The sequence below is a fragment of the Erpetoichthys calabaricus genome, chromosome 9, assembly GCF_900747795.2.
Source record: "Erpetoichthys calabaricus chromosome 9, fErpCal1.3, whole genome shotgun sequence".
NCBI classification, from domain to species: Eukaryota; Metazoa; Chordata; class Cladistia; order Polypteriformes; family Polypteridae; genus Erpetoichthys; species Erpetoichthys calabaricus.
The window spans coordinates 141,054,810-141,080,375 of NC_041402.2; the positions used below are offsets into that span (position 1 = coordinate 141,054,810).

The following is a 25,566-nucleotide window of genomic DNA, read 5'->3' on the forward strand; positions in this document are numbered from 1 at the left end:
GTCATGATCCAACTCGCTATATCCTAACACAGGGTCATGGGGGTCTGCTGGAGACAATCCCAGCCAACACAGGGCACAAGGCAGGAACAAACTCGGACAGGGTGCCAACCCACTGCAGGGCACACACACACACACACACACACACACACACACACACACACACACTAGGGACAATTTAGGATCGCCAATGCACCTAGCCTGCATGTCTTTGGACTGTGGGAGGAAACCAGAGCACCTGGAGGAAACCCACGCAGACACAGGGAGAACATGCAAACTCCACGCAGGGAGGACCCAAGAAGCGCTACCACTGCGCCAACCGTGCTGCCCCATCCTGTTTATTGTTCATTAATATTAAGCTGCAATAAGAGACATAAAACTCTTGTCTATGAAAAGGAAAGCCAACTCACCAAGAACTTCAGAAGTATTGACTTGTAAAATAAGCCAACTATGGCTGCTGTTAGCGTAGGAGCCAAAAATGGTGAACACGGTACTCTTCTCTCCTGGTTCCGTCAGTAAGCCATAGACATAAACTTCTGAATCGATGAACTGAAATGTCTTCCACACTTCACCTTCATTTGTACTATATCTGTTCCATAATTTGAAGAGAGATTTGATGAGTAAACAATACCTTAAAAGGACTGTTGAAAATAAGGGGATGGCTTGCTAATTAGAATTTTAAATGATCCTGTTAAGAGATCACAATGCTCCCCCTTTATTCAACCATGTTCCCTAAGCTGTTTCTTTCCTGCTCCAGTGTCACTGGAAGTTGAAGCTGTTCCTGTCACAAAGGAATAAAACAGGAACCACCTACAAAAGGGATGCCAATGCATCAAAGGGAAAATTACCTTGCACCAGCCCAATTTAGAAATTATAATTAACACCAGAAATGATTCTACTCTGTTGGCCCCTTGAGAAAGGCCCTTAACTTGCAATTGCTTCATTTTGGGTATGACAATAACCTGCATCCAACCCTGCAAGATGGTCCTCCAACTTGCAGAGAAAAAACTTGGAAGATTGGTGACAGGATTGGCACTCCAGTCACCATAAAAGAAACCTCACACTGTGCCAGTGTGGTGTTGAGGTGTCACCCATTGCATGGCTGCACTCTGGTCCCAGTTTGGGTGGTTCATCATGTGGTGGGTGCAGCAACGCGCTGTATCAGTGCATGCTCCCATCTACATCATTAACCCAATGTTAACATCATTTGGCTGTAGAAGGAAAATGGAACATTCACAAAATTCATACAGACAATATTAATAATGACATTTATTACTTTGGAGAAGTATGTAGCTTTATTAAGAATATTTTTATATCCTTCTTAAGAATATTTTTTAATATCTTGATTCATGCACATACATAAGCCTGCAACTATGTTTTCTCCTTGTATACTTTAATGACATTCCTAGTTTAGGTCTTCTAATAATTTTTGTTAAGGACTTAATTTAGAAAGGGGCTGCTTAAATAAAAGAATGTTTCACAAACAAATTTTAATTAATTGCAATCTGATCTATATTAGTGCTAGTGCCACAGCTTAAATGTGAACTCACAGAATAGTATGTATTATTTACCATCTACATTGTTTTAGTAACAAACTTGACAACGAGGACAAAAGGAATTCAAAAGTAACTATTCAGTGATCTATTACAGAGCTATAATCATTATAGTATGTATTTAATTTACTGTTTTGATTATTGTTGATCCTTACAGAATATCAAGATAAGGATGAATGCAAAGTAAAGAAGTGTGTGCTCTTGCTGGCATTGTGGTATAATGAACAATGTAAATGCATTTTAATGTATACTTAAGATAACCCACATAAAGTGTTTAGGAAAATGCACACTTATGTTAAATGTGCAAACCTTAATCAAGCAGACTAGAGCTCAATTTTTACTATGTCATATTGAAATGTTTTGCAATGATCAATTTTGGGAATATTTTGATTTTATTGACCAAACCTGTATTTCTATGCAAAACCTTCCAAATCAGTGATTTTATTAGTCCCTTGTTTATTTGGGAGCTGGGAAAAAAGCATACTACTATTTATTCTCATTTTACTTGCAAAGATCTAAAAGTAGTATTTACGCAGGTTCCATTCCAATGCAAGATGCAAAACTTACTTGAGTTGGTTTGTGGGACCTCCTTGGGCAATGGCCATTAGAATGCCACCATGGTCTGCCCAACTATAGTAGTGTGGTCCAGCCAGTGCCTGTTTATATACAATAAAAATGTCATGCAAGTGTGTAAAAGAAAAAAAGGTCAAAATACTTGCCACATACTAAAAACTGTATATATTATTTCTTAACTCTGTACTCAGTCAATCTGCAACAGTTGCCATCTGAATTTAAGAACTATAACCAGCTCAATAAAAGTCAAAATATACATTTCACAGACTAAGTGAACTCTAAAAAATAAAAAGTAGCACATAAAGTAGCATTCCAAAGACTGCTTAATCTAATTTGAGGTTTGCAGGCAGCTGGAATTTATCTAGACATTTCTCACATAGTAGCTACTGGTCCTTAACAGGGCTGTGAGGGGTACACTTCCATTATACACTGAACAAGTCATAGAACATAAAACAGGAAAAAATGAATTAAAAATTTTTTTAACATAAGACTGTAAACCTAAAGAACATTAAGGAATATCTTCTTCTTCTTCTTTCGGCTGCTCCTGTTAGGGGTTTCCACAGCAGATCATCTTCTTCCATATCTTTCTGTCCTCTGCATCTTGTTCTGTTACATCCATCATCTGCATGTCCCCTCTCACCACATCCATAAGCTTTCTCTTAGGCCTTCCTCTTTTCCTCTTCCCTGGCAGCTCTATCCTTAGCACTCTTCTCCCAATATACTCAGTATCTCTCCTCTGCACATGTCCAAACCAACGCAATCTCGCCTCTCTGATTTGAGCTGACCCTCTAATGTACTCATTTCTAATCCTATCCATCCTCGTCACACCCAGTGCAAATCTTAGCATCCTTAACTCTGCTACCTCCAGTACTCCATCTCCTGCTTTCTCATCAGTGCCACCGTCTCCAACCCATATAACATAGCTGGTCTCACTTCCATCCTGTAGACCTTCCCTTTCACTCTTGCTGATACCTGTCTGTTACAAATTACTCCTGACACTCTTCTCCACCCATTCCACCCTGCCTGCACTCTTTTTCACCTCTCTTCCACAATCCCCTTTACTCTGTACTGCTGATCCCAAGTATTTAATCTCACCCACCTTCACCAACTCTACTCCTCGCATCCTCACCATTTCATTGACCTCTCTCTCATTTACACACATGTACTCTGTCTTGTTCCTACTGACCTTCATTCCTCTCCTCTCTAGACCACATCTCCATCTCTCCAGGGTCTCCTCAACCTGCTCCCTACTATCGCTACAGATCACAATGTCATTAGCATACATCACTAGTCCACTGGGACTCCTGTCTAATCTCATCTGTCAACCTGTCCATCATCATTGCAAATAAAAGGGCTTAGAGCCGATTCCTGATGTAATCCCACCTCCACCTTGAATGCATCCGTCACTCCTACCGCAGACCTTACCACTGTCACACTTCTCTCGTACATATCCTGTACAACTCTTATGGTGAAATAATGTGAACGGCTTCAAGCGGACATATAAATAATCAGATATTTATCTTAAACTGCCAATTCAATGAAAATTACAGATTTTAATGTACTGTAAGCAAATAAATTTAGCTCTAGATAGATAGATAGATAGATAGATAGATAGATAGATACTTTGTGAAATTCCCCTTGGGATTAATAATCTATTATGTTAAGTGACTGGAATGATAACTTCAGATGTTGAAAATTGTACCATTTAGATTTTTCAATTTGCATTTTTAATGTACTCCTGATTTTGATATGAACCATTTTTCTGTCTTAATTATACTTGCAGAAGAAAAAGAACATTAGCGTGGAAGAAAACTATTTTCTTCAAAAGCTTTTGTAATTGAACACAAACAATTCACTATCAAAGTTTGTCAGAGTTCAACTAACAATACAGGTAAAGCACATCACATGACCAGGAAATGATATAATACCTGAAGCATAAAAAAAAATAAACAAGTTCGTTCTGCCTTTTATTTTTTATTGCAGAGTAGTTTCTTTGTCATAAAATGTGCATATATGTAACTCTATTTAAAAGCAGACAGTCCTTTATAACCAAAGAAAAAATTATATAAACATAAATTAAATTCTTATGTACAGCTTGCCAATACATTTTGACTAAAAGCAAAAATGAAAAAAGGGTTTTGCAAAAATATGCCCAGCAACAAATGGGACATTTCATCTGGCAGCTCAAAACTGTTGTGCACCAACCAAATGATATGCAGACCTCCCACTGTGGATGTTAGGGATTACAGTCATTGAACACAAAGCTGTACACAGCAGTCTACAGCATTCCAACGTAAAATATATTTTAGACATTCCATTAAGGGTACAGTAGTACCACTGGTTGGGGCAAAAAACTGGCTTATAAAGTTCTCTGTAGAAACGCGACTACAGAAATGATGAAGCAAGCTAATGAAAATGAGTGATATTGTACATGTGTGTTAAACATTACATATATTTATTTGGCATTTCACCAGGTAATTCCAATGATCAGACTGTCAAGTCAGAGAGTGCACTAAGTCCACAGACAGTGCCATTTATAAATAGCAGACAGGAACAACAGACTGTGTGCAAGTGCAGTTCTGAAGCAGTTCTGAAGCAGTTGTGGCTGGTGAAAAAAAATTTGGGCAGGGGCACAGCTTTTGGGAGGACAAACTGAAGCAGCACTTATCTGTTATATAGTGCCTTTCAAATGTATCCATATAACTATTATACAGCGCCTTTTCTTTCTATCTATCTATCTATCTATCTATCTATCTGGTCATTAGAGAAGCTCTCGTGGTCCTCATCATAGTTTCAATGCACATCTTAGCCTGTCCTGTACCAGACCCATAGGACAAATCCAGGTTAAAATGTATTATACCTTTTCCACTATGCTGCACAACCTGATACCAGTTTTTCCATTTCTACTGTGCTCCAAAACACTGGTCTCTAAATTGCCAAACCCTCTGCCAACATGCCTAGTTCCCCATTCTACCAAAACGCAGCACCCCCTGTCCACACCCCCACCTCCGAAATCTTCCAATAATGTGGACTTTTGTCTATCCTACAACACATCCATAGCACAAGTCCAATCCAAATCTCATTCTGCCTCTGCAAATGGATTCCCCAGTCTTTGGTCATTTCCACTGTATTCCATAAATCCATATCATACAATAACTAGTTCCCTAGTTTTCTTAAGGTTTGCATCCCAGTTTATCAATTACCACACCCACAGAGTCATTCCTATCTTAATGTTATTCTACACTTGCTGCCAGTCTGCACAGTCCTATGCAAGTTTGCCAGGCTTACCCTCACCTGGACACAAATTCACACTATAAGAGCCAAAGACCCCATCTTAAAACATAACTCGGGCCCCCAACCTGCAGTGTACTAAACCCACAGGACAAGTCCAACCTAAATCTTATTCTGCCTTTATGATCAGGATACTTATGTTTCCTTGACCATAAATTTTACCCTCCTTTCCATCAAGCCTGAAAATGTCTCAATTGCTTTCAGATTAAACGGAGTCATTACAGTAAGCCTTCCAAATCAAAAAAAAACATGCAATCAACGGCATGTGTGGAACGATTTTCAATGGTACTCTGATTGAATTGAAATATAGTAAAAAAAAAAAAAAAAAAAAAAAAAGTATTTTAATTACAGCGCACGCATTCACACCCTCACTTACGTTTTGCGTATGCCACTCACATGTAAATGGATACATGTGAAACATGTGGAACATTAAAACTAAACCTCATTATTATATTTTAAATACAGCACATACGTTCACGCACCATGTCCCCCACCTACATTTTGGGCATGCGACTCACATATAAAGGGAAATCATGTGTTCAGTGCAGGCCACGGTATGTTAAAACAAACCTCGTTATTATTAAGTAATATACTGCCCTAAAATGACCCATAAAAGACAAAAACTTGATGTTCGCTCTTTTCAAGACTCTTGGACGAATGAATATGGATTTGTACAACAAAAGGATCATGCTGTGTGTGCATTATGCTGTGAAAGTGTCATGTGTCGTACATCAAGTGTACAAAGACATCATCAAACTAAACATTAGTCCACGTTCAAAAACTCTGATGAGAAAAGTGAAACTATAAAAAGGGTTGTTTCTAGCTTTAAAAAACAAACTACTTATTTTAGTCAAATAATTGGAACCAAAAATAAAGCCACCAAATGTAGTTATAAAAGAAATTGACAAAACATTCTTTTCACATATGATCCTATGTATTTTAAAATATTGAATGAGCAATAATGTAAGATGCAGTTATAATGGGCTTCAAAAGTATATACATTTTTAACCGGAAGTGGTACTTTACCTTATATTCATGCAGCTGCAGAGTTGGATTTATGCAACTTTACTTTTATAACAATTGTTCAATATATTATTAATTTGATTTGATGTTGATGGTTCTTTAATGTACATAATATGAAAATATAATCATTGTCTTGCAGTTTACTCCTAAAATACCCATATCAGAGTATACAAGAAAGTCTAGGGGAGACCACTCCCGATTTTTCTTCAAGGGAACAATTTATGAAAGGGTGTTTCATCAAAGAACTAACCAAATTTTCTTTGATTTCTGAAGTTCCAGTTGAAGTTACCATCTCTTAAGTCACTCGCTCATCTATAGTTATGCAATGTTAAAGGTTGGTGTGAATTGTGAAACATGAATGTCAACATCACATACTGCGTCGACAGCTTTCCAATCACATTCGATTAAAAAATCCTAAAACAATATTAACTTGATGCTGCATCCCTGAAAAACTCTGAAAGCAACCAATTAAACAGCAGCCTCAGGGCACCTACTTGCCAAAAGATTAAGAACATACATAGACTCATTTGTCTGGCAACGTTCTCTCTGGAAATATAGGTATTCACACAGAATTTTTTTTTTTTTTTAAACTTACACAGAAATTAAACAAATACAAGTTGGAACCAACTTTTAATGGATGTTGACATGCACTGACACCAGGCACAGTGTGCAAATAAACACTTATTTCATGATAATTTCAAATTATCTAATTAATTTAAGTGAAGTTTTTTAAATAGTTGGGGGGCAGCGCCACACATTATAAACCACCATTGTTCAGAAGTACAGTGGTACCTTGCGATACGAGTTTAATTCGTTCCGTGACCGAGCTCGTAAGTCAAAATGCTTGTATCTCAAATTAATTTTCCCCATTGAAATTAATTGAAATGAGATTAATTTGTGCCAGCCCCCAAAAAACCACCCCAATTTTTTGTTAAATGTTTTCAACATAAGAAAAATATATTTATAATGAACAAATATTGTATACAAACAAAATAAAACCTAATACATAAAAGAGAATCTCAAGAAATAAACAGATGTTGGCGAAGCCGATTAGCGTATTGTAATGTTTTTTTCTTTCACTTTTGCTTAATTTTCTTCTTCACTAGTTTTAATTTCTTTTTTGCCACGCTTTCCTCACTTTCATTCTCAAGGCATTTCAATAGAAACCTATCCAAGCAGCTTTGTTTAGTCCTCCCCTTTACAATGTTTCTGAAATGAGTTAGGCAAGTGTCATTAAATAGCACCGCTGCACGATCAGTTGCAATTTTTTCAGGGTTTCTTTTCAATAAAGTCAAGCATTAGGCAAGTGTCATTAAATAGAGCCGCTGCGTGATCAGTTGCAATTTTTTCAGGGTTTCTTTTCAATAAAGTCAAGCATTAGGCAAGTGTCATTAAATAGAGCCGCTGCGCGATCAGTTGCAATTTTTTCAGGGTTTCTTTTCAATAAAGTCAAGCATTAGGCAAGTGTCATTAAATAGCGCCGCTGCATGATCAGTTGCAACTTTTTCAGGGTGTTTCTTTTCTTTAAAGTTCGAAACTTCTTCCCACATTGCAAACACTTCCTTTATCTCACTTTATGAGGTAACCTCCTCCGTGATACCAATCTTCTACAGAACCGCATCTGTTGCCGCATCTGTAGTTCCGTCAACTCCTCTGTCGTCAGTTCCTCAGAATGTGCGGCGACAAGCTCTTTGATGGCTTGTATTTCGAATTTTGGCTCGTAACTCAAGGCAAAAAAATCGGCCTAGTGACGGCTCGTATCTCAAAAAACTCGTACGTTGGGGCACTCGTATCTCAAGGTACCACTTCATAATGGATAAGGATACAATCCACCAGGAGTTTTCATAAGTATATGAAAGGGTCTTGCCTGTATTGCCAAAGGGTAACTGCCTAAACAATATTCAACAAAACAGTCAATACATCAGATGATCTACACCTTTGTACAACAATGCTAGGAATGGAAACCTTCTCAGACATCACTTGTTAGGAATTTGCATATTTATTTGATGTCTATATGAGATTTTTCTCTGGGTTTTAAAAGTCTTCACTCTTCTTAGTTATACTTTTAAAAAGTGGAACAATTATTGAGGATCTGAATCCAAGCCTGTTAAGCAGGGATGCAATTTCATCATTTATCTACAGCAATCAGGAACACCTGAATAAACAGAGTAATGAAATGGGGACAAAGATGAGGAATTTAAGTGTGGACAAAAACCACCATGGCAACCAGCCTCCTCTGTCCATTATTTTCCTTGATAACAGACTACATGACATTAGAGAAGCACTGCCTTCACAGAAGGACTTTAAAGACTGCTTGGTTTCTGTCTCTCAGAAACATGACAGACCCCAAAAAGCAATGGTTAACTACAAAGCTACCACCAGAACTGTTCTGAATAAACTGTGCATTAATATTATGACGAATGAACACTAACATCCAGAGGGTTAATTTACTGTTGCTTTTTGTTTAAATAAAGCAATTTTAAAAAATAACTACCACAACATTTAAGCACAGTGTAATTCGCCCCACAAGCCGGTAGCATTCACTACTTTTATGAGGAAATATTCAAGAGACTTGTGCCAGGACACACTGAATGTAATGTTCCAGAGAGTTTGGACCACATCCAGTTTGCATATTATCTGATTCAGTCTGTGGAAGTTGCCATATTCTGTGAACTTCACACTATCATGGCAATGCTCTTCTACACATGGATTCTGGGAAACTTCCGAATGTACCGACTTTCTCCACATTGTTCAAGAACCAATCAATAATGAACTGAAGAGGGAACACATTGTCTTGACTGTCATAACAACTGCTCTCCAGGCATTAGTAAAGCTGTTGGAAGTCTCCATCTACTGTTTATTTACCAACTTCGTTGGGTGCTCAGCAGAGTATGAGACCTGTACATCTCAGAACCATGAATTACCAAGGGACATACAGTATGAAATCCTGCACAATCACTTTTCTCCTCACCTGTTGCAGCAAACAAGACCATTAGCATTCAGATCACATGAATCAGAGATACTTGTTATCCACAGGTCAAAAGGATAAATATACAGTGATGTATTCATTGTCTGTGTTAGGAACTCAAGTTGTATTTAAACTTGAATTTTATCCATAAAATGTCCTTTATTTACACTTTATTTAAAGGACGGAGTTCCATGTGACATGTGTAGAATGGCTGAAATAATGTAATATCTACTTTGACAATCAAAAGAAAAAATGAATCTGGTTGCGTTCCATGACCTCAAAGAAAGTTATTAACAATAGTTACAATTGGAACTTAAACCATACTTCTATAAACTACCACAGAATTGTTTGTTACCAATAAGAGTAGTGTTTCCCATAGAGTGCATGTTCACACAGATAATAATACATCCTTCATTCATTGTCAACACACCTCTCTCCAGCGAGCACCACCATTGCTTGAAATGTACACATTTGGCTTGCTTCCCAGATTTCTTCCAACAGAGCCTATAAAAACCAAGGAAAAGATGTAGAACTACAGTTAACAAACCACCATAAGTGATCTGCAGTGAGTAAGTGATCTGCAATTATACTGTACACTGAAGATAAAATATTAGCAACAGCAGATACATTTTAGGAAAAAAAGAAACAAAAAAAAAAACCCAGCCTAAAACTTATTTTTTGGGGAGCTTTTTACATGTACACTATCACAGCTTATGTTTACAGTAGATGCAGCCCTTAAAATTGGACTATAATTCATGTTGCTGATATCTAGGTCAAAACTGTTTAGCTATTATTTGGCTCTAGAACATGTAAACTGGAATGGCTTTTTAATGATACCAAAAACGCATGGTAGAAATTACCAACAATTAATTTAGACACAGTTTGACTTATCTTTCCAAATCACCAGAATAGTCAGGGGTTGATAATAATGATACATATTTTAAACATTTGAACATTATAAACAATGCAAGATAAAATTCCTTCTTCTAATTGAATACAAAAATAAGAGCTGATGCTTTTTCGGTGTTTCTCAACCACTGGTTGAGTGGGTCATGAGTTACTATGATCACGCTCGATTCTTTTCCAGCTCTGACAATCGCATTTGATTCACCAACTGGTGGGTCACAGAGATACTTACATGGGGAAAAAGTGTATTGTGACATTAGAAAAGTTGAGAAACACTATTTTAGCTTACAATTTAAAACAGTAAAAGGCAAGACTATATGGTTAATACAGAATCTATTTATACTAGGGTGCTCCGCCCCCTGCTCGCTTCGCTCGCCAACCCCTGGTGTTGGGAAATTACAAAGAGCGTGATGTATGAATGAGATATAGCATAGTGTGAAGGTGTAGATGACGCATATAGGAAGCAAACAATAAAGTGTTTGGCACAGTGTAAAGGTTTATTGGAAAATGTCTTTGTACACAACATTAGTAGTAAAGATGGTGTCTTGTCCTTGAATGAGTTTTCCTTGGCATGGAGCATTTATGACCTTAACTTTAACGTCAGATGAACGTCGAACTCGTGAGAAGGCCACATAAAGTTGTCCATGTCCAAAAACGGGCTCAGATAGGTAGATTAACGACGGGAAGATTGTATTGTGTTGGATCTTGTTCTTTGTCCTTTACCAAGACTAAAGCAATTGTAGTCGCTGCTACACCTTCTGCTGTTGCTTTTGTATTGGCCTCTTTTTCAACCTCATGTAGCATCTTTATAGATTTAGCTAATGGGTGATTGTTAATAATATGAGTGACGTTTCTTATTATAAGCTCCGTGCATTGTTTGTTTTCAGGAAGGTTCATGTGTTGATAGATTGCGTCATCTGGATCTAAGATGTAGATTTGTGCATATTTGCGTTCTTGATTTGTTTCAGGGTGCACTGTTCCAATGCGATGTAATATTTGTCCACATACGCGAAAGCAGGTCAGGGCCATTGCCTTTTGGTGGCCTGATATTTACTCCGGTAGATGCAAAAGCAAATGAACTATTGTAGGATGTAATGCAGTTCATAAAGTTTTTACTTTCAGGTACTTCGTTAGTTAGAAGCTTCTGTAGATATGCAGGATATGAATGTAAAGGAGGCAGTGTAATTTGACCCTTTTGACAACAACGTGTAAATTCATTACTTGTATTGCCAGTTGTTTCTTCAGGGAAGTTAAGTGAATGACAATGATTGCAAATGACATTCATTAATCCCAATGAATTTTCATGAATAGTGGACTCATTATTGAACGCGCTGTCAGCTAACTGGCGCAATCGTTTAGCAGGTGTCCGTCGTTGATGTCCTTGACGTGTATCTTTTGTCTGTGCCGTTTGAGAGGCGCGTCGTTGTATGTGCAGGATTTGGGACGTGCTATTCTGGAGCTGTAATCGATTTGCCTGTGCTGTGTGAGAAGCCCGTTGCAGTTTATGGCGTTCATTGTTTGTATTGAGCCTTGCCCGTTTTTGTATGTCGGTTAGTCGAGCTTTCTCTTTTTGGAGCCTTGCCTGCTTGTTTTCCAGCACTTCAGATGCGCGTTGTAGACATCTGCGTTTATTTATTTTGTCCCTTCGCTGCCGTTTTTGTATCTCTGAGACTCGAGGTGTTTCGTTTTGAACCTCTGCCTGTTTCGATGCAGCACTTTGAGACGCGAGCTGCATGCGTCTACGTTCATTGTGTCTGTCCATCTGCGTTCGTTTCTGTAACTGTGTTAGTTGAGCTTTGCGTTTTTGGAGTCGAGACATTTGTTCTTCCGGGGTTTCAGAAGCGCGTTGTAGGCGCCGACGTGTATTGTTTTTTTTCATGCGGGTTCGTGTGTTTGGTCCCGTCACTCGAGCCATATCGTTTTGTACCCGTGATCGTGAATTCATGACTTGTTTGTTCTTCAGCGTTAGAAAAATGGATAAGTAATAAGGAGGATCGCACTCACTGTTAATATGGAGCCTTTTCTGTGGTTGAACGGTTAATAGTGCATCAGTGTAATGAGATCGACCTATGCTGCATAATTTGAACGTGTTCAGATGACGTATGTTTAATATGGACGGTTCGTTCAGTAATGGGGCTTTGTGTCTCATTTCTTATTTATGTTAGTGTGGTCGTGAGTCTGAATCCTCCTTTTTGTGTATGTTTCGTGTGCTATGTCCGTAGTCTGTCCCGTTTCGTGTCTAATAGGTTTGTGCGGCGCTCGCGTCTGACTTCTTTTTTTTTTTTTGTGTGCTAGGGGCGCGTTGACTCACTTTTTTTTATCTCTGTTAGTGGAGGGGGTGTTTGTGTGTCGTGGGTCTGAATCCTCTTTTTTGTGTGCGTACCATTTCGTGTGCTATGTGGCGCTTGCGTCTGACTCCCTTCTCTTTGGTGTTCTAGGGGCGTGTCGCCTCATTTCTTATTTCAGTTACTGGAGGGTGGCTTTGTGTGTCGTGGGTCTCAATCCTCTTTGTGTGTGTTCCGTTTCGTGTGCCATGGGCTTCGTGCGGCGCCGGCGTCTGACTCCTTTTTTCTGTGTGCCATGGGCACGGCGCCTCATTTCTTATTTTACGTTGCCTTCCATCCGGTTTCCGTTGCTTGGAGGGGGGGTTTTCTGGGGGCACCTGCGCAGTACGTCTTTTGCGTCCACGGCCCATGTCCCTGCGTCCATCCGGTTTACCATTCTCGTTTAGTAATATGGATCCTTATGAGCTCAGACCAGATAACACCCCTTTTCAGAAAGCGGTTTTAATGGTCAATGAATATTCTATGAAGGAAAAATCAGCAACTGGTACACTGCCCTAGAACAAGCAACCAAAAGCAAATGAAGTGAATATTGCATTATAATACTTCTTTACTGCATTTAAATTGACCAGGAAAGGGTGTAGGTGATATCCTGAAATAATATGTTAAAGAACATCATTGCATGCAGTAGACTCAATAATATTCTGCTATATCTGGTGACAAATAGATAGAAAATGAGATTAATTCAAACATTATTTCATGGCTGTATAATTTCTTGTGAACCACACAGTGATATTTAGTTGTATTCTATCATCCTTAAAGATATTAATTAATACATGAGTTAATTGTGATCTCTAATCCAACACTGCACATTTTACGTAACATATTTTCCACAATCTTCTGATGAAATTTTAAAAATCTGACACTTTATTAAACAAATGTTTTAACAGCGAGACAAACACTACTAAATGGTACTCTGATTACTGTATCAGTAAAAATGTAAAGACACTGAAAGGGATGGTCATAGACTTCAGAAGAAATAATAGTTCCACCTATAGAGAATTGCTTGAGTGATTTACAACCTTGACATATTCAGGAAACCAGGTTAATGATAAATTTAGATTTTCTGGTTTTCGGCCTTGCCCTAAAAAAAAGTTTATCAAAGACTTAATTATCATGCTTAATCTCTTCTATGCCAATTCTATTTTAGTAGTTTGGAAAGAAAATGAAAAAAGAAGAATAAAAAATAAGATATAATCTAAAAGGTCACTTGTAATTTCAAAAACGTGTCTCTTTAAAATTTGAGATTTTCAAATAAGAAATAGAAAATATATTTAAATTTATTAGGAAAAAATGTAAAAAGTGCTGAAAAGGAAAGAAGGTTAAAGAGACAGCATTTTGGCTGTATAAATATGTAAACATGAAAATATTGTCGCACTAACGCAATATTATTTGAAAATGAACAGCGTGAGACAGGGTGTAAATTTATACTGCCGCTGTTAGTTACAGTCAAAGCAGGAGGGGGGTGAGGGTGAGCATGAACGTGACTGAGAATAAAACTGAAAAAATTGCTAACTTTTAGAAATACCATACATTTACAGCTGATCTGACACTGTTCATTTTCAAATAATATTGCATTAGTGCGACGATGTTTTCTGATTGGTACTATTCAGGTCATAAAATGATTTCTTCAAAATGTCACATATATTTGTTTCTTTTTTGCCCAGTGCTGCGTTGACATTGTGCACCAGAAGGCGTGAGCTTATTCAGTGCGAGCAGAAGCACGCAGGTGGCCAGTTGCTTGCATTATAACACACTTGACTTTAGAGCCATCAACGCACATGTACTGTGCAAGGCATGCATGGGGACCACTGAGAAAGGAAGAGTGTTCTTTGCTCACCTAGCAGACAAGCTTTGTCATCGCTTCTTACAAGAAAAGGCGATGGATAAAGCAAAAGAGGATGCAACATCAACAAGCTTCTGTTCCAAGACAGCCACTTCCCCCAGGAAAGCAAACTCAGTCAGTCAGTGTCAGATGCCCCTTCAGTGTAATAGTAATCACAGCACAGAGAGAAGTGTGTACATTGCAACAGGTACACGTCGTAAACGTAGAAAGGATGGCCCTTGATTGTGTTTGAACTGTTAGCATTTGAATCTGATGATTACCTATAGTGCGGAACTGACCTCTCTGTACTATTCTTTTCTCTGCATGTCCTGGAGTACAAAAGAAACAGCATCATGCACCCAAAAGTGGACACTGGCAAAATTGAAAAGAAAAAAAAACGTGGTCACTGATTACAAGCGCAAGAAAGCTTACGAATGAATATGAATAATATGAATAATGTTGCATCAGTGCACAATGTTTTCCGAAATGTACTATACAGGTCATAAAATGAGTTATTCCAAATATCATATATACCTATGCCTTTATCATCATGGACCATAAGGTGCATACTAATTCAGAGTGAGCAGGAAAACTCAATAAAACTGAATAAAAACAAATTCAAGTGATGGTGAGATACGAAGCAGGCAGATTCACCAGTGTTTGCATGACAGCTTTTATCCCTCCAGATCAGAGAATTTCTAGTTCCACTGTCTCAAAACACCACTCACATCTACAATTATTCCCAGTTTCAGGTAAAAAGTAACCGTGTCAGATCTGGAGCGGGGGGGTGGGGTGGTGTTTTTGTTGTATCATGACACAAAGTAAAAGTGGAAAAAAAAAACGCAAATTTTTACAAGTACTATAAATTTACACTGGCTGTTACAGTCACAAATCAAATGTATGTTTTTATTGTATAATATTAACAATAACAGCAGCTCACTACTCTAAATGGTAAATTTGCCGGAGAGCTGGTTTCGAACTCACGACCTCTGGATTATAAGTCGGCAGTTCCAACCACAGCACCACGGAAGCTGTTGTATTGTACTTACACCTTTTGTGAAAGTGTTTATTTGATATTTGGCCATTAGCCTTCACACATTATACAGTCCATGTCTACATTTTGTTATTTATTACAAAAACATGAAAAAAGATTTCAGTTTTAACAATGTGTTTACATAGATTGTTGTAGACACAAAACACACATCAAATTATTTCTCCTTACAATTCTGGGTAGCTCACTCCCAGATAATCAATCAAGGCTGGAAATGGGAGAACTTCTTGTCCGTTCTAAGGCGGTGGGGAGATGGTATAGCAGGCTGCTTGCTGCTTATCGACACATTAAGACGACAAAAGACACTGACGGAGAGGTGCAAAAGGATTTAAGGTGGGCCGGATTTACAAGTTTTTTCGTTAGCTCTGGTAATTCTAGTGTTAAGGATGCAGAGGGTCTAACTGGAAGCAAGCACACTATATTTTACATCAGGGGTCCTCAATCATGGTCCTGGAGGGCCGCAGTGGCTGCAGGTTTTTGCTCCAACCCAATTGCTTAATAAGAAACACTTATTGCTCAAGTAACACTTCTGCTTCACTTTAGTGGTCTCGCTCATTAAGATTTTGAACCCTTAGCGCCTATTTTAGTCTTAAAAAGCTGTATTATTGGTTTTTAATTGCTTCTAATTATCAATAACATGCAAATGACAAAAGAGAGCAGCATTTCTCCATTTAGCTTGTTTCCATTTACACCTGTGTGTATTTATCATGCACTATTGGGTTTAATTAAGTACTTGGAAGGAAAGTGAAGAGAAAAAAGTGAAGGACTGAGAAATACTCATCCATTTTAGCCTTCAGCACTGCAAAAAATCAGTGTGAAAAAATAAATAAAAAACAAGAAAAAGGTATTAGAATCGAGCAAAATTATCTGCCAATATAGTGAGAAAGTTTAACTTGTTAAATTTTCTAAAAATGAGATTATATATCTTACACATACAAATCTACTCAAGTCAGTTATTCTTAAAATAAAAAAAACAAAATCTATTATTTCTTTTCAAGATTGTCTGGCTTGTTAAGATTTCATTTTTTGCAGTGAGGTTATTTGATATCCTTAGAAAGGGGTAGAAAATCTAGGATATGAGAATGACCTGACATAGCAGAGTTAAGGCACTAACAAGCCATGAAATTAAATTGTTGGCAAGAATTGCTTTCTAATTAAGCAACTGGGTTAGAACAAAAACCTGCAGCCCTCCAGGCCTGTGATTGAGGACCCCTGTTTTACAGGTATGCTAGAAAACATCTCTGCATGCAGCTTGTCATAAATACACACTGTAGGACCAGTCAATTAAACTTTTTTACTCACATTCTTAAGTAGTTAATTTCAAGAAGAATGGTTGTGTAGAAACACAAAGTGATTTAACATATTTAGCATGTTTTTCATTTATTTTACCATACTACATAACTACATAACAGATCATCTGTTAGCCCTGCAAACATATTTTTTCTTTGATCTTACAGTAAAAGGTCAGTAAAAAGTTTGACCAACAATAAAAGAAAGTCTAAATTTTACTAAATCACTAATATAGCAAAGGCAGCCACTCTGAAGCTACGTATTTACCACTTGCTCTCTGTAAAGTTCTGGCTAGGATTCTCAACATTTTCAACTCACTGTTCAAAGGCTATACAATTTTAAGAGGAACTTTTGCCATTTTTTGCACCTTTAAGTGCCTCACCAGCTTACACAATGTAATGGAGAATTCTAAATATTTAATTTACATTGTAAACATATTGTACCTGTAGCTAGGATGAGACCAGGTGCAGATTCCTTTGATAGTATAGGTACCCTTCTAAGTTGGATGTTCAGCAGCTGACTCCAGTGCTGGGCCAAGTGCAGTGAGCATCCTTTCGAGAGCTATTGAAAACAGAAACATATATAATGATATGTCTAATGTAAAAAGAAAAGTATAATAAGGCACATACTACACATTATTTATTAAATTATACAGCATCTGTAAAAAGCCAAATTTTCCCCTGGGCACAAATACAGTTCATTTGTTCTGCCTATCTAAACAATTAAACATACCATACATTTTCAAAGAATTAAAATGTGTGTTTTACTGTATATAGTCGTCTAAAGACTGAGAGCTGAGTGGGTGGGTATTATTTCTTTAAATACCTGATGTTATGGAAAACACATACTGTTCCGAGATAAATGTGGAACTTCACAATTATTTACTACTACTATACTTACAAAGACAAGCTATTTTAGATTTAAAAAAAAACTTGGAAGAGATTGCTTGAATTGTGCTTGCAGTTGGCTTCAAAGTGAATCATTTGGACTTTTTAAACAGATTAAAAATTATGTTTCCTACTATTCTCTAGACATTCTATGACCTTACATTAACTTTTGATTTCTGAAGAATAATAAAAATATTAATATAATAGACCCTGACCCTATCTAAGCAGCATGTGCACAAGACAGAAATCAAAAGTAGATAGAAAATTAGTGTGTGACAGTCAGTACACTCTCAAATGGTGATGATTTAGAACTCCCCCAAGTAGAACATCACTGTGATCTTGTAACAAAATCGGATTATGCAGAAAAACTTTCACAGCAGACAATGAGAAAACTGTGTCAACTCCACATGGACAGTGACTGCGCGCAAGACTCAAACCCAGGAATATAACATTCATGAAGCAAAAACTCTAACCACTGTGTCAACTTTGTGAACAAAATACAGACACTGAGAAATTTTATATATTTGATATAATGTTTGAAACAACTAAATTCCTGATTGATCTCCTCTGCCACCTCATTCCTAAATTCTCTTCTCACATCCATTCTACATAATTTATCAATATGTAGAGAAAAAGTGAAAGCAATTTGCACAAACTTGGTTACAAGTGCACCAACTCAAATCTTAAAGTGACTGAAGTTAATACAGAAAATCTCCCAATTCTACAAAACTGATAGATGAAAACATCTTTAAATGACTTGCCATTAACAGCTATAAATTGACAATACTGTGGGCATCTCACAAGAACAGATGCCACAACAGCTATAAACAACACTGTGAAAACAAACTGTAGTTGAACATAAACTGAAAGAAAAATAATTTGCCATGTTTTCACACTGTGTAAGGTCCTTTAAATGTACAAATGAATACTGTTTCCCTTTAATACAAATGAATACTATTTTCCCTTTAATCATAATGAGTTGGCTAAAATATACCTCACAGCTAATAGTTCCTCCAAGACTGTCATAGGCTGGTGGCTGAAGGAGCTCCCAGGTGCCTCCCTTGTCAAAAGTGACTACTGAACGCATGTTCTCCTCTGTAAAAGAGCCATTGACGAGTGTTGCAATGAACACACCCCTAAGCCCATCAACACGGTGAATGTCAGCAAAGGGCTCATTAGCAAAATACCTGTAAACAGGAAAACACAGAAAATAAATAGTTCACATATATATATCATAGGAAGGAGATTTGTAAATGGATGTAAGATATACAATGAGACAGCAATGTCAGTGATATCAATTGTAATGTAACAGAATTTCTATGTCTATGTCCCCAACTTCACCCAAAGCTCTGAGTTCTGGGTTCTGAATGTTAAGAATTTCTCATTATTTTTATTTATTACATATGTTATTTTACATATATAATGTACAATAAAATTGCATACATGTTTTTCTAAGTATAATGTAACTCTGCAGAGAAAAAAAATATAAGATAGCAACATTTCAAGACAATTTGGATAGAAGCCATTCATTTCAAGGTCAAAATTAAGCACAAATAAATACACAGGATGATCTTTCAAATCAGGGTTTCTTAACCTGAGGTCCTTGGACCCCTACATGGATGGGTTTCAGGGGGTCCGTGAGGGTCAGAAAAAAATTAACATTTACATTCACTATACAGCCCGGTACTGATGATTTTTCTCGCATGAACTTTCTCACATATTTTTCTCACAAATATAGGCCTACTTATCTCACCTAAGCCTAATGCATGAGTTACAAACTCAAGAGAAAAATAATCCGCAAGAAAAATAACAGCGACAAAAATGCTGCACGAGAAACATTACAAGAAAAATAGCGCTTAGCATACAGCCCCTCCCCTCGTCCCAATCAATGTTTTTTCATCAGCACTTGCTTCTATCAAAACGAAAAGTCAAAATAGATTGGAGGTCAAAGATGATATGTGTGTCACCTTGTTAAAGACCACTCCACAGCTTCATATTTTTATTCAAGGCAAACAAGAACAACCTTCTCACTGAAATAAAGTAGATAACGAGAATGTAGATGTAGAAGTAGTAGGAATATTAGTAATGGTAGTAGAAAATGTAGTGCAGAAGCACAAGAAGAATATGTTTCATAATTATAATGAGTGGCCATTACTTTTTGCATAAAAAGCGTTTACTTCAAAGTTTAACAATACTCTGTGTATGTCATATATGTATGAGACAGTCAAATCTCAATAAATAAAATACATTATGTTCATTACAGTCAAACCTGTGTTTATGTGAATATTTCTGGGGAAGAGGGTCCATAGCTTTCATCAGATTCTTAAAGGGGTCTGTGACTCAAAAAAGAATCACTGTTTTAAATAAACATGTTCATATTTGTGCAATGTAACAAATGAAGGAAAACAATATTTTCAAAAAGTCTGCATTTAAGATGTAGCTTAATTCACCAAATACTCTTAATTACTAAACTGTATAGTGTAAAAATTGGTAAAGGTTAATGTCATTTCATTTCAGATATATGGAGGAAGCAGGCAGGAAAAGAGGCAGAAAAAAGCCGGGGAAATGAAAAGGTGAAAATCCAAAATGTATGTGAAAGGAAGCCATTACAGATAAATAAAGATTTTAAAAAGGTTTTTCTGCCATTCAGTGCTGGAGAATATGTAATTGAAGTTTGGATTCTTTTATTCTTTCTTGAAAGGTGCCTTTGAAACTTTGTGGAAAGAAATAAAAATTAAAATGAGTGTGGCTGATTAGGTAAATCGGATTTAGCCTTGAATTCCACAGCTCAGCTCTTCATACCTTGACCATAGCTTCCAACTATATAGTAAAGGCAAAAGACTGCAACTGCAACTTCAAGGTTTAATATTCTTCCATTTTATGTTAATGTTTATATGCACACTAGGCTTAGGAAAATTAACGCATTAATTTTTGCAAGTAATGTGCCCTGTTTAATGGTTAAAAAAAATATTGTCTCTTTCGGTTGCTGGCAATGAGGCAAACGCCTCAGGCACTGCCTTGGTCAAGGTGGCACTTTCATGTTATTTTTAAAAAAATTTTTTAACATTACAAAACAATAACACAAAAGGTTTTAAGTGTGTACCAAAAGAATTACATACACATCCAGTAGGCTACTACCTTTATTTACTACCTTTAAAAATATTATGAAATAAAATTTTCATTTAAAGGTTTAACATTCTGTATTATGCAGTTCACAACGATACACCGCATGTCAGTCAATCTGTAGCATTTTTTTTTTCATTTATACAAACTGACATAGGTGCAGTTGGAGGAAAGGGGGTGAGGATGGGGGTTTATGGCAGTCCTGTTGCAAAGGTAGAGAAAAGTTGCAAAGGTAAAATCTAAACTCTCTCTCTTTTTTAAAATTGTTTTTTCATTTTATGTCTCTCTAAGATGCCAAAATCAATGTCATGTCACACAAGTGCCAAATAAGTTATGTTTCAGTGGCACTAAAAACAGAATACACCTCTAGTACCTCTGTATTTAACTTGTCAGTCTGCTAGGTAGCTTACAGTGCTGACTGCCCTAATATAATGATAAAATTCTACAAAACAGAAGTGTAATAATTACCCCAACCTATAATTCCAGTTTGCAGTATCTTCACTAATTTATGCAAAGAACGCAACATAACCATCCAAGTAATGCACAGTGTCAGGTTTTAAGCAAGTTAGAAGCTACAGAGATCTTTTAAGTGTGTCAGGAACAAAGGTGTAGGTACAGCAGTGTTTTCCAACCTTTTTCTGAGGTGGCAAACTTTTTGTAACCCAAAAAAATCCCAAGTCACACCACGATTCCACCAACCAAAAAAGTATTAAATCCGTCCAAAGTCGGCAAAAAAAAAAAGCAGCTGGGAGATTGTCGTACGCAGACACAGCACTTAGTGAGCACTTTGGACACATTTTCCAGGTGCTTCGTCCCTTTGCCCACTCATACAGGTGGTCCTCTCTCTGCCTCACTCAACTGAGCCAGGCTCAGAGGTAACTCGCATGCACACTGGCCCTCGGCTCTGCAAGTGTCGCTGGCGAACATGCACCCAGGCAGATCCCTGACATGTCTCTTGGCTGCTAAAGTGCTCTCTAGGTGTTGTGTCGGCAAAACTGCCACTTTTAGACTGGCTTCCCCAGGTAGTCCCATCCTCTTCAGACAGGTCTCAACCACCTGTGGAGTGTGTCTCTCTCTCTCAGGTCTGGACTCAGAGGCACTACACTGTTATTTCCATATTGCACCAGTTGTAAAACACTTGTGTAGCATATAATTATCAATTCATTGATGGGGATGAACAATTGAGGATAATATTTAGAGTTTTAACACAAGTTTTAATGTATGCCTATTAAGAGATGCATATTCTTTCAAATAAATCACTCTTTAGCAGTGCATTCAAAGTCAACAGTTGTTTCGATCATTTAATTTTTACTTTGACACATCTGTGTCTTATGTGCTATGCCAATCTCAGAAGTAATACATTGGCCTCATTTTCCTTTTGCCCTCTTTCCAACTTTTCTTTTAATAAGGCATTCAAATTGAATTTGTACTTGATCAAGTAGTATTTTGTTAAAATTTCAGGTTTAAGTTTACTGTTTAAGTTTAAACTGCCATTAATTTTTTTTTTTTAATTCCTTTGTGTCGACTCTACATTAATTTACTGTTTTAGTATGTCTTTATTTCATGATTTATGTATTAATTTTGTAATTATGTTTTAATGTTAGATGCAATTAATTGTGACTAATCACATATTTATTCAATTAGTGAATTTTTTAAACTTTTCCCAGCTGTCATATATTATACATACATACATATACACACACTTATATAATCTTATCAGCCCATTATTATAATAATTCTTACAAGTTAGCATGTATTTTAAGTCTACATATTAACTGACATTGTAAAAGAAGGGTTTAATACTGAACTATTTATCTTCTTACCTGACCAGAGTTTCACTGCCAGTCCCTTTTGGGCTATAGTACAACACATTCTCCAATGACAAAGAGAAGCTTAAACCTTCTATATCCGAGATGTAGAGATTTGTCACATTATTGTTATGATTGACACACACAAAAACTTGGTCTTCAGAGGCATCTGCTACATAATATTCCTAAAGACATTTAAAAATTAATGGTTAAGAAAAGAAATCAACTTTTCTAGTTTCAACTTCCAGAAGCTTTGGCTACTTTTTTATGTAATTTAAAGAAACAATAAACGATCATAAGAGATCTCTAAAATCATAGAAAAAACTTGACAGTGGTATAAAACATATATAAATTCTGACACTAAAAACACTGTCTTATGTAACATACCTACAGTTAATTTCCTATTTTTAAGCATAGCAAGAACCTAAACATTAGGCTAATCAAAAAAGACATTACATCCAATTAATGTATCATAAATCCAATAAAAAATGGAACTGCAAGCTTGGTTTAAATGCAGTGTCTATAAAGTAATAAATATGACTGCAAATCAATAAAGAGAAATCTGACTTTTGGGATTGGATATCTATTATTGTGTCTACAAACAGGGAATGCAGAAATAATAAAGTATGCAACATCTTCAGCCCAATCTGCTGTTCTAAGACCATACCCCCTTAACTCATTCAACTATCTGGTCTATGGCACTCACTGAAATAGGATGCTTTGTCATAAACTGAGCTGTTTTCATTGCCTTACGGTTGTAGGAAACCCAGAGTTGTATAGTTGATGGATGCTGACCTCCAATCAGCTGCTGAAAAAAACAAAGAAATGAAGGCAAGTTTAGCTTAGGGTGTATGGCTCTCATACAATGTTCTCCTAAAACATGATAAATGGTGATATGTCTATATTTAGAAAAATGTGACAATTTTACATCATGGAAAAGGTAACTGCCATGACATTGGACTTTACTGTTCAACATACTGAGACAGTGATCTGAAAATGGCAAAAAAACTAGCCAATTAAGATAAGAAGGAGGAAATATTTTCACAAAACTATTTAATTGGTATAAAAGAGATAAACACTTTTGATACATACCATATATTCCTCATATAACCACTGCTTGTTTTATTCAATGTCTCATAATACACTAATAAATTCATTCAAAACATAAACAACCTCTGATCTGAACAAGTGTAGTCCTGTAAAGCAGGCATGTCAAACTCACTACCATTGGTGGACCGCTTCGACTGCCATATGTGCGTTTGCGGGCCACACTGTAACATACTGAAAACTTTAAAAAATGTAACACTTAAAGTTTAAAGAAAAGCAATTTATTTCCATACAATCTCCGTACAACTGCGTACAATTAGAGTCTTAGCCTCTTAGCTAGGTCCTTATATTATTATAATTTATTCATTATATTATATTCATTACTTATATACTGTAGGAGTTTTACAGTGTAAGATCTATTTCTTTTGTCCCGACACTTTGCATCTCTTGTTAGTAACCAGTTCGTCAATATCAGGCTTGAAATCTTGTGCAGCTGCAACTTTTATGTGGGATGAAAGGTGCTCGACGGTAAGTCTTGAGTGATGTGGGGTTTTGGTAGTGTTCATTAACGAAAACAAATGCTCATAAAGGTAAGTGCTTCAGAACATACAGTACTCTCGATGCCAACTTACGGATCTACACATACGAGGGTGGCAGGTAAGCATACAAGCCTGGCACACTAACTTCGTTGTATTTTGCCTTCAGAATAGAATCTGACAGCAGTTCAATCAATTCCATTTGGATAGTCTCAGGCGCATTCTCAACATTGTAAGAGTATGGTGACGTAAACAGCGCAAAGTCCTGTTCGTGTGAACTGAAATTACGAAAACGCTCACTGAATTCATTGCTCAGTAATTCAAGTTGGAAAACAAATCCTCCAAAAATCAAATTTTACTTTACTAAGTTTACTTCAAAGTTTATATTGTAAAATAAGCAGATATGCAAAAAGTCCCCTCACCTACACTAATTTTACAAACTCAAAATCACAAACATTTGTTAATAAACAACTCACCAACTTCTCGCGTCCACTTCAGATTTTCAGCTGTAGTCTGCACTAACTGTTCGTTACAATACTAGCACACAATTACATAAAACTAGACCAAAAAAACATGAAAATATGCGAGCTATTACTACTCGTGATGGTCAGTTCTGCCCAGTGGCCAGTCTCAGCAGCCCAGCCAATAGTGTAGCCTGCCAGGGGCGGCTCTAGGCTCGTGGTGGCCCTGGGCAGAGAAAGAATCGATGGCCCTTTTGCCCGCCAATGCTAATATGGTATCTTGTGCACGGCGGATGGCCACGTCCGTTGCGGACACTGCATAGCCGCCTCGTGCTCATGTCACGCATCTATATGCGCGTGTCCGTAACTTGAAAACCAAGTGGCAGCCCATGATATTCTCATCACGGCAGAACGTTACAATACTACATATAGCTTACTGCTCCGACTTGAGCAACATTAGTAAATACAGTGTACTAATTAACAAGAAACACAATATTTTTTGGCCACATTGCCATCAGCTGTGTCGTTATTTTCTCTTTCTGTTTTATATTCAATAATATATTGGCGTGGCGGCCCTGTGCATGTGCACAGTTTGCACATGCCTAAGGCCGCCCCGGTTGCCAGGCTGCTTGCAGCCTAGCACTTCAGTTGCGACGTTGCGGCTGATTAACTTTGGACAAGGCTCGTGGCTATACTAGCGGATGAAGTTTCCAGTACTGTAATGCCATGGGAAACACGCTTTTGTCAGAAGGCAGAAGTAAGAAAAGTCAATAAGTAACGCCGAAGATGCAGAATGATTCAATCACAAACGATAGTAATCATTTTGTGCAAGTTAAGTGCTAACTAGGATCTGTCATGCGGGCTGCACATATATCTGTTGCAGGC

At 37.1% G+C, this 25,566-nt stretch overlaps 1 protein-coding gene across 2 annotated transcripts in view; it reads right to left on the reverse strand.

The window, feature by feature from the left end:
- Positions 1-25,566, reverse strand: part of sorl1 (sortilin-related receptor, L(DLR class) A repeats containing) — a 226,452-nt gene that overhangs the window by 130,751 nt on the left and 70,135 nt on the right. The window contains exons 7-13 of one of the 2 annotated variants that reach the window (XM_051932187.1): positions 23,344-23,442; positions 22,653-22,822; positions 18,701-18,893; positions 17,263-17,380; positions 9,836-9,909; positions 2,118-2,206; positions 408-586 (exon numbers count right to left, since the gene is read on the reverse strand). In XM_051932187.1, coding sequence (XP_051788147.1) covers positions 408-586; positions 2,118-2,206; positions 9,836-9,909; positions 17,263-17,380; positions 18,701-18,893; positions 22,653-22,822; positions 23,344-23,442 — 922 coding nt within the window. Of the gene's footprint in view, positions 1-407; positions 587-2,117; positions 2,207-9,835; positions 9,910-17,262; positions 17,381-18,700; positions 18,894-22,652; positions 22,823-23,343; positions 23,446-25,566 lie in introns of both variants that reach the window. The other variant, XM_051932186.1, reaches the window with a different exon arrangement.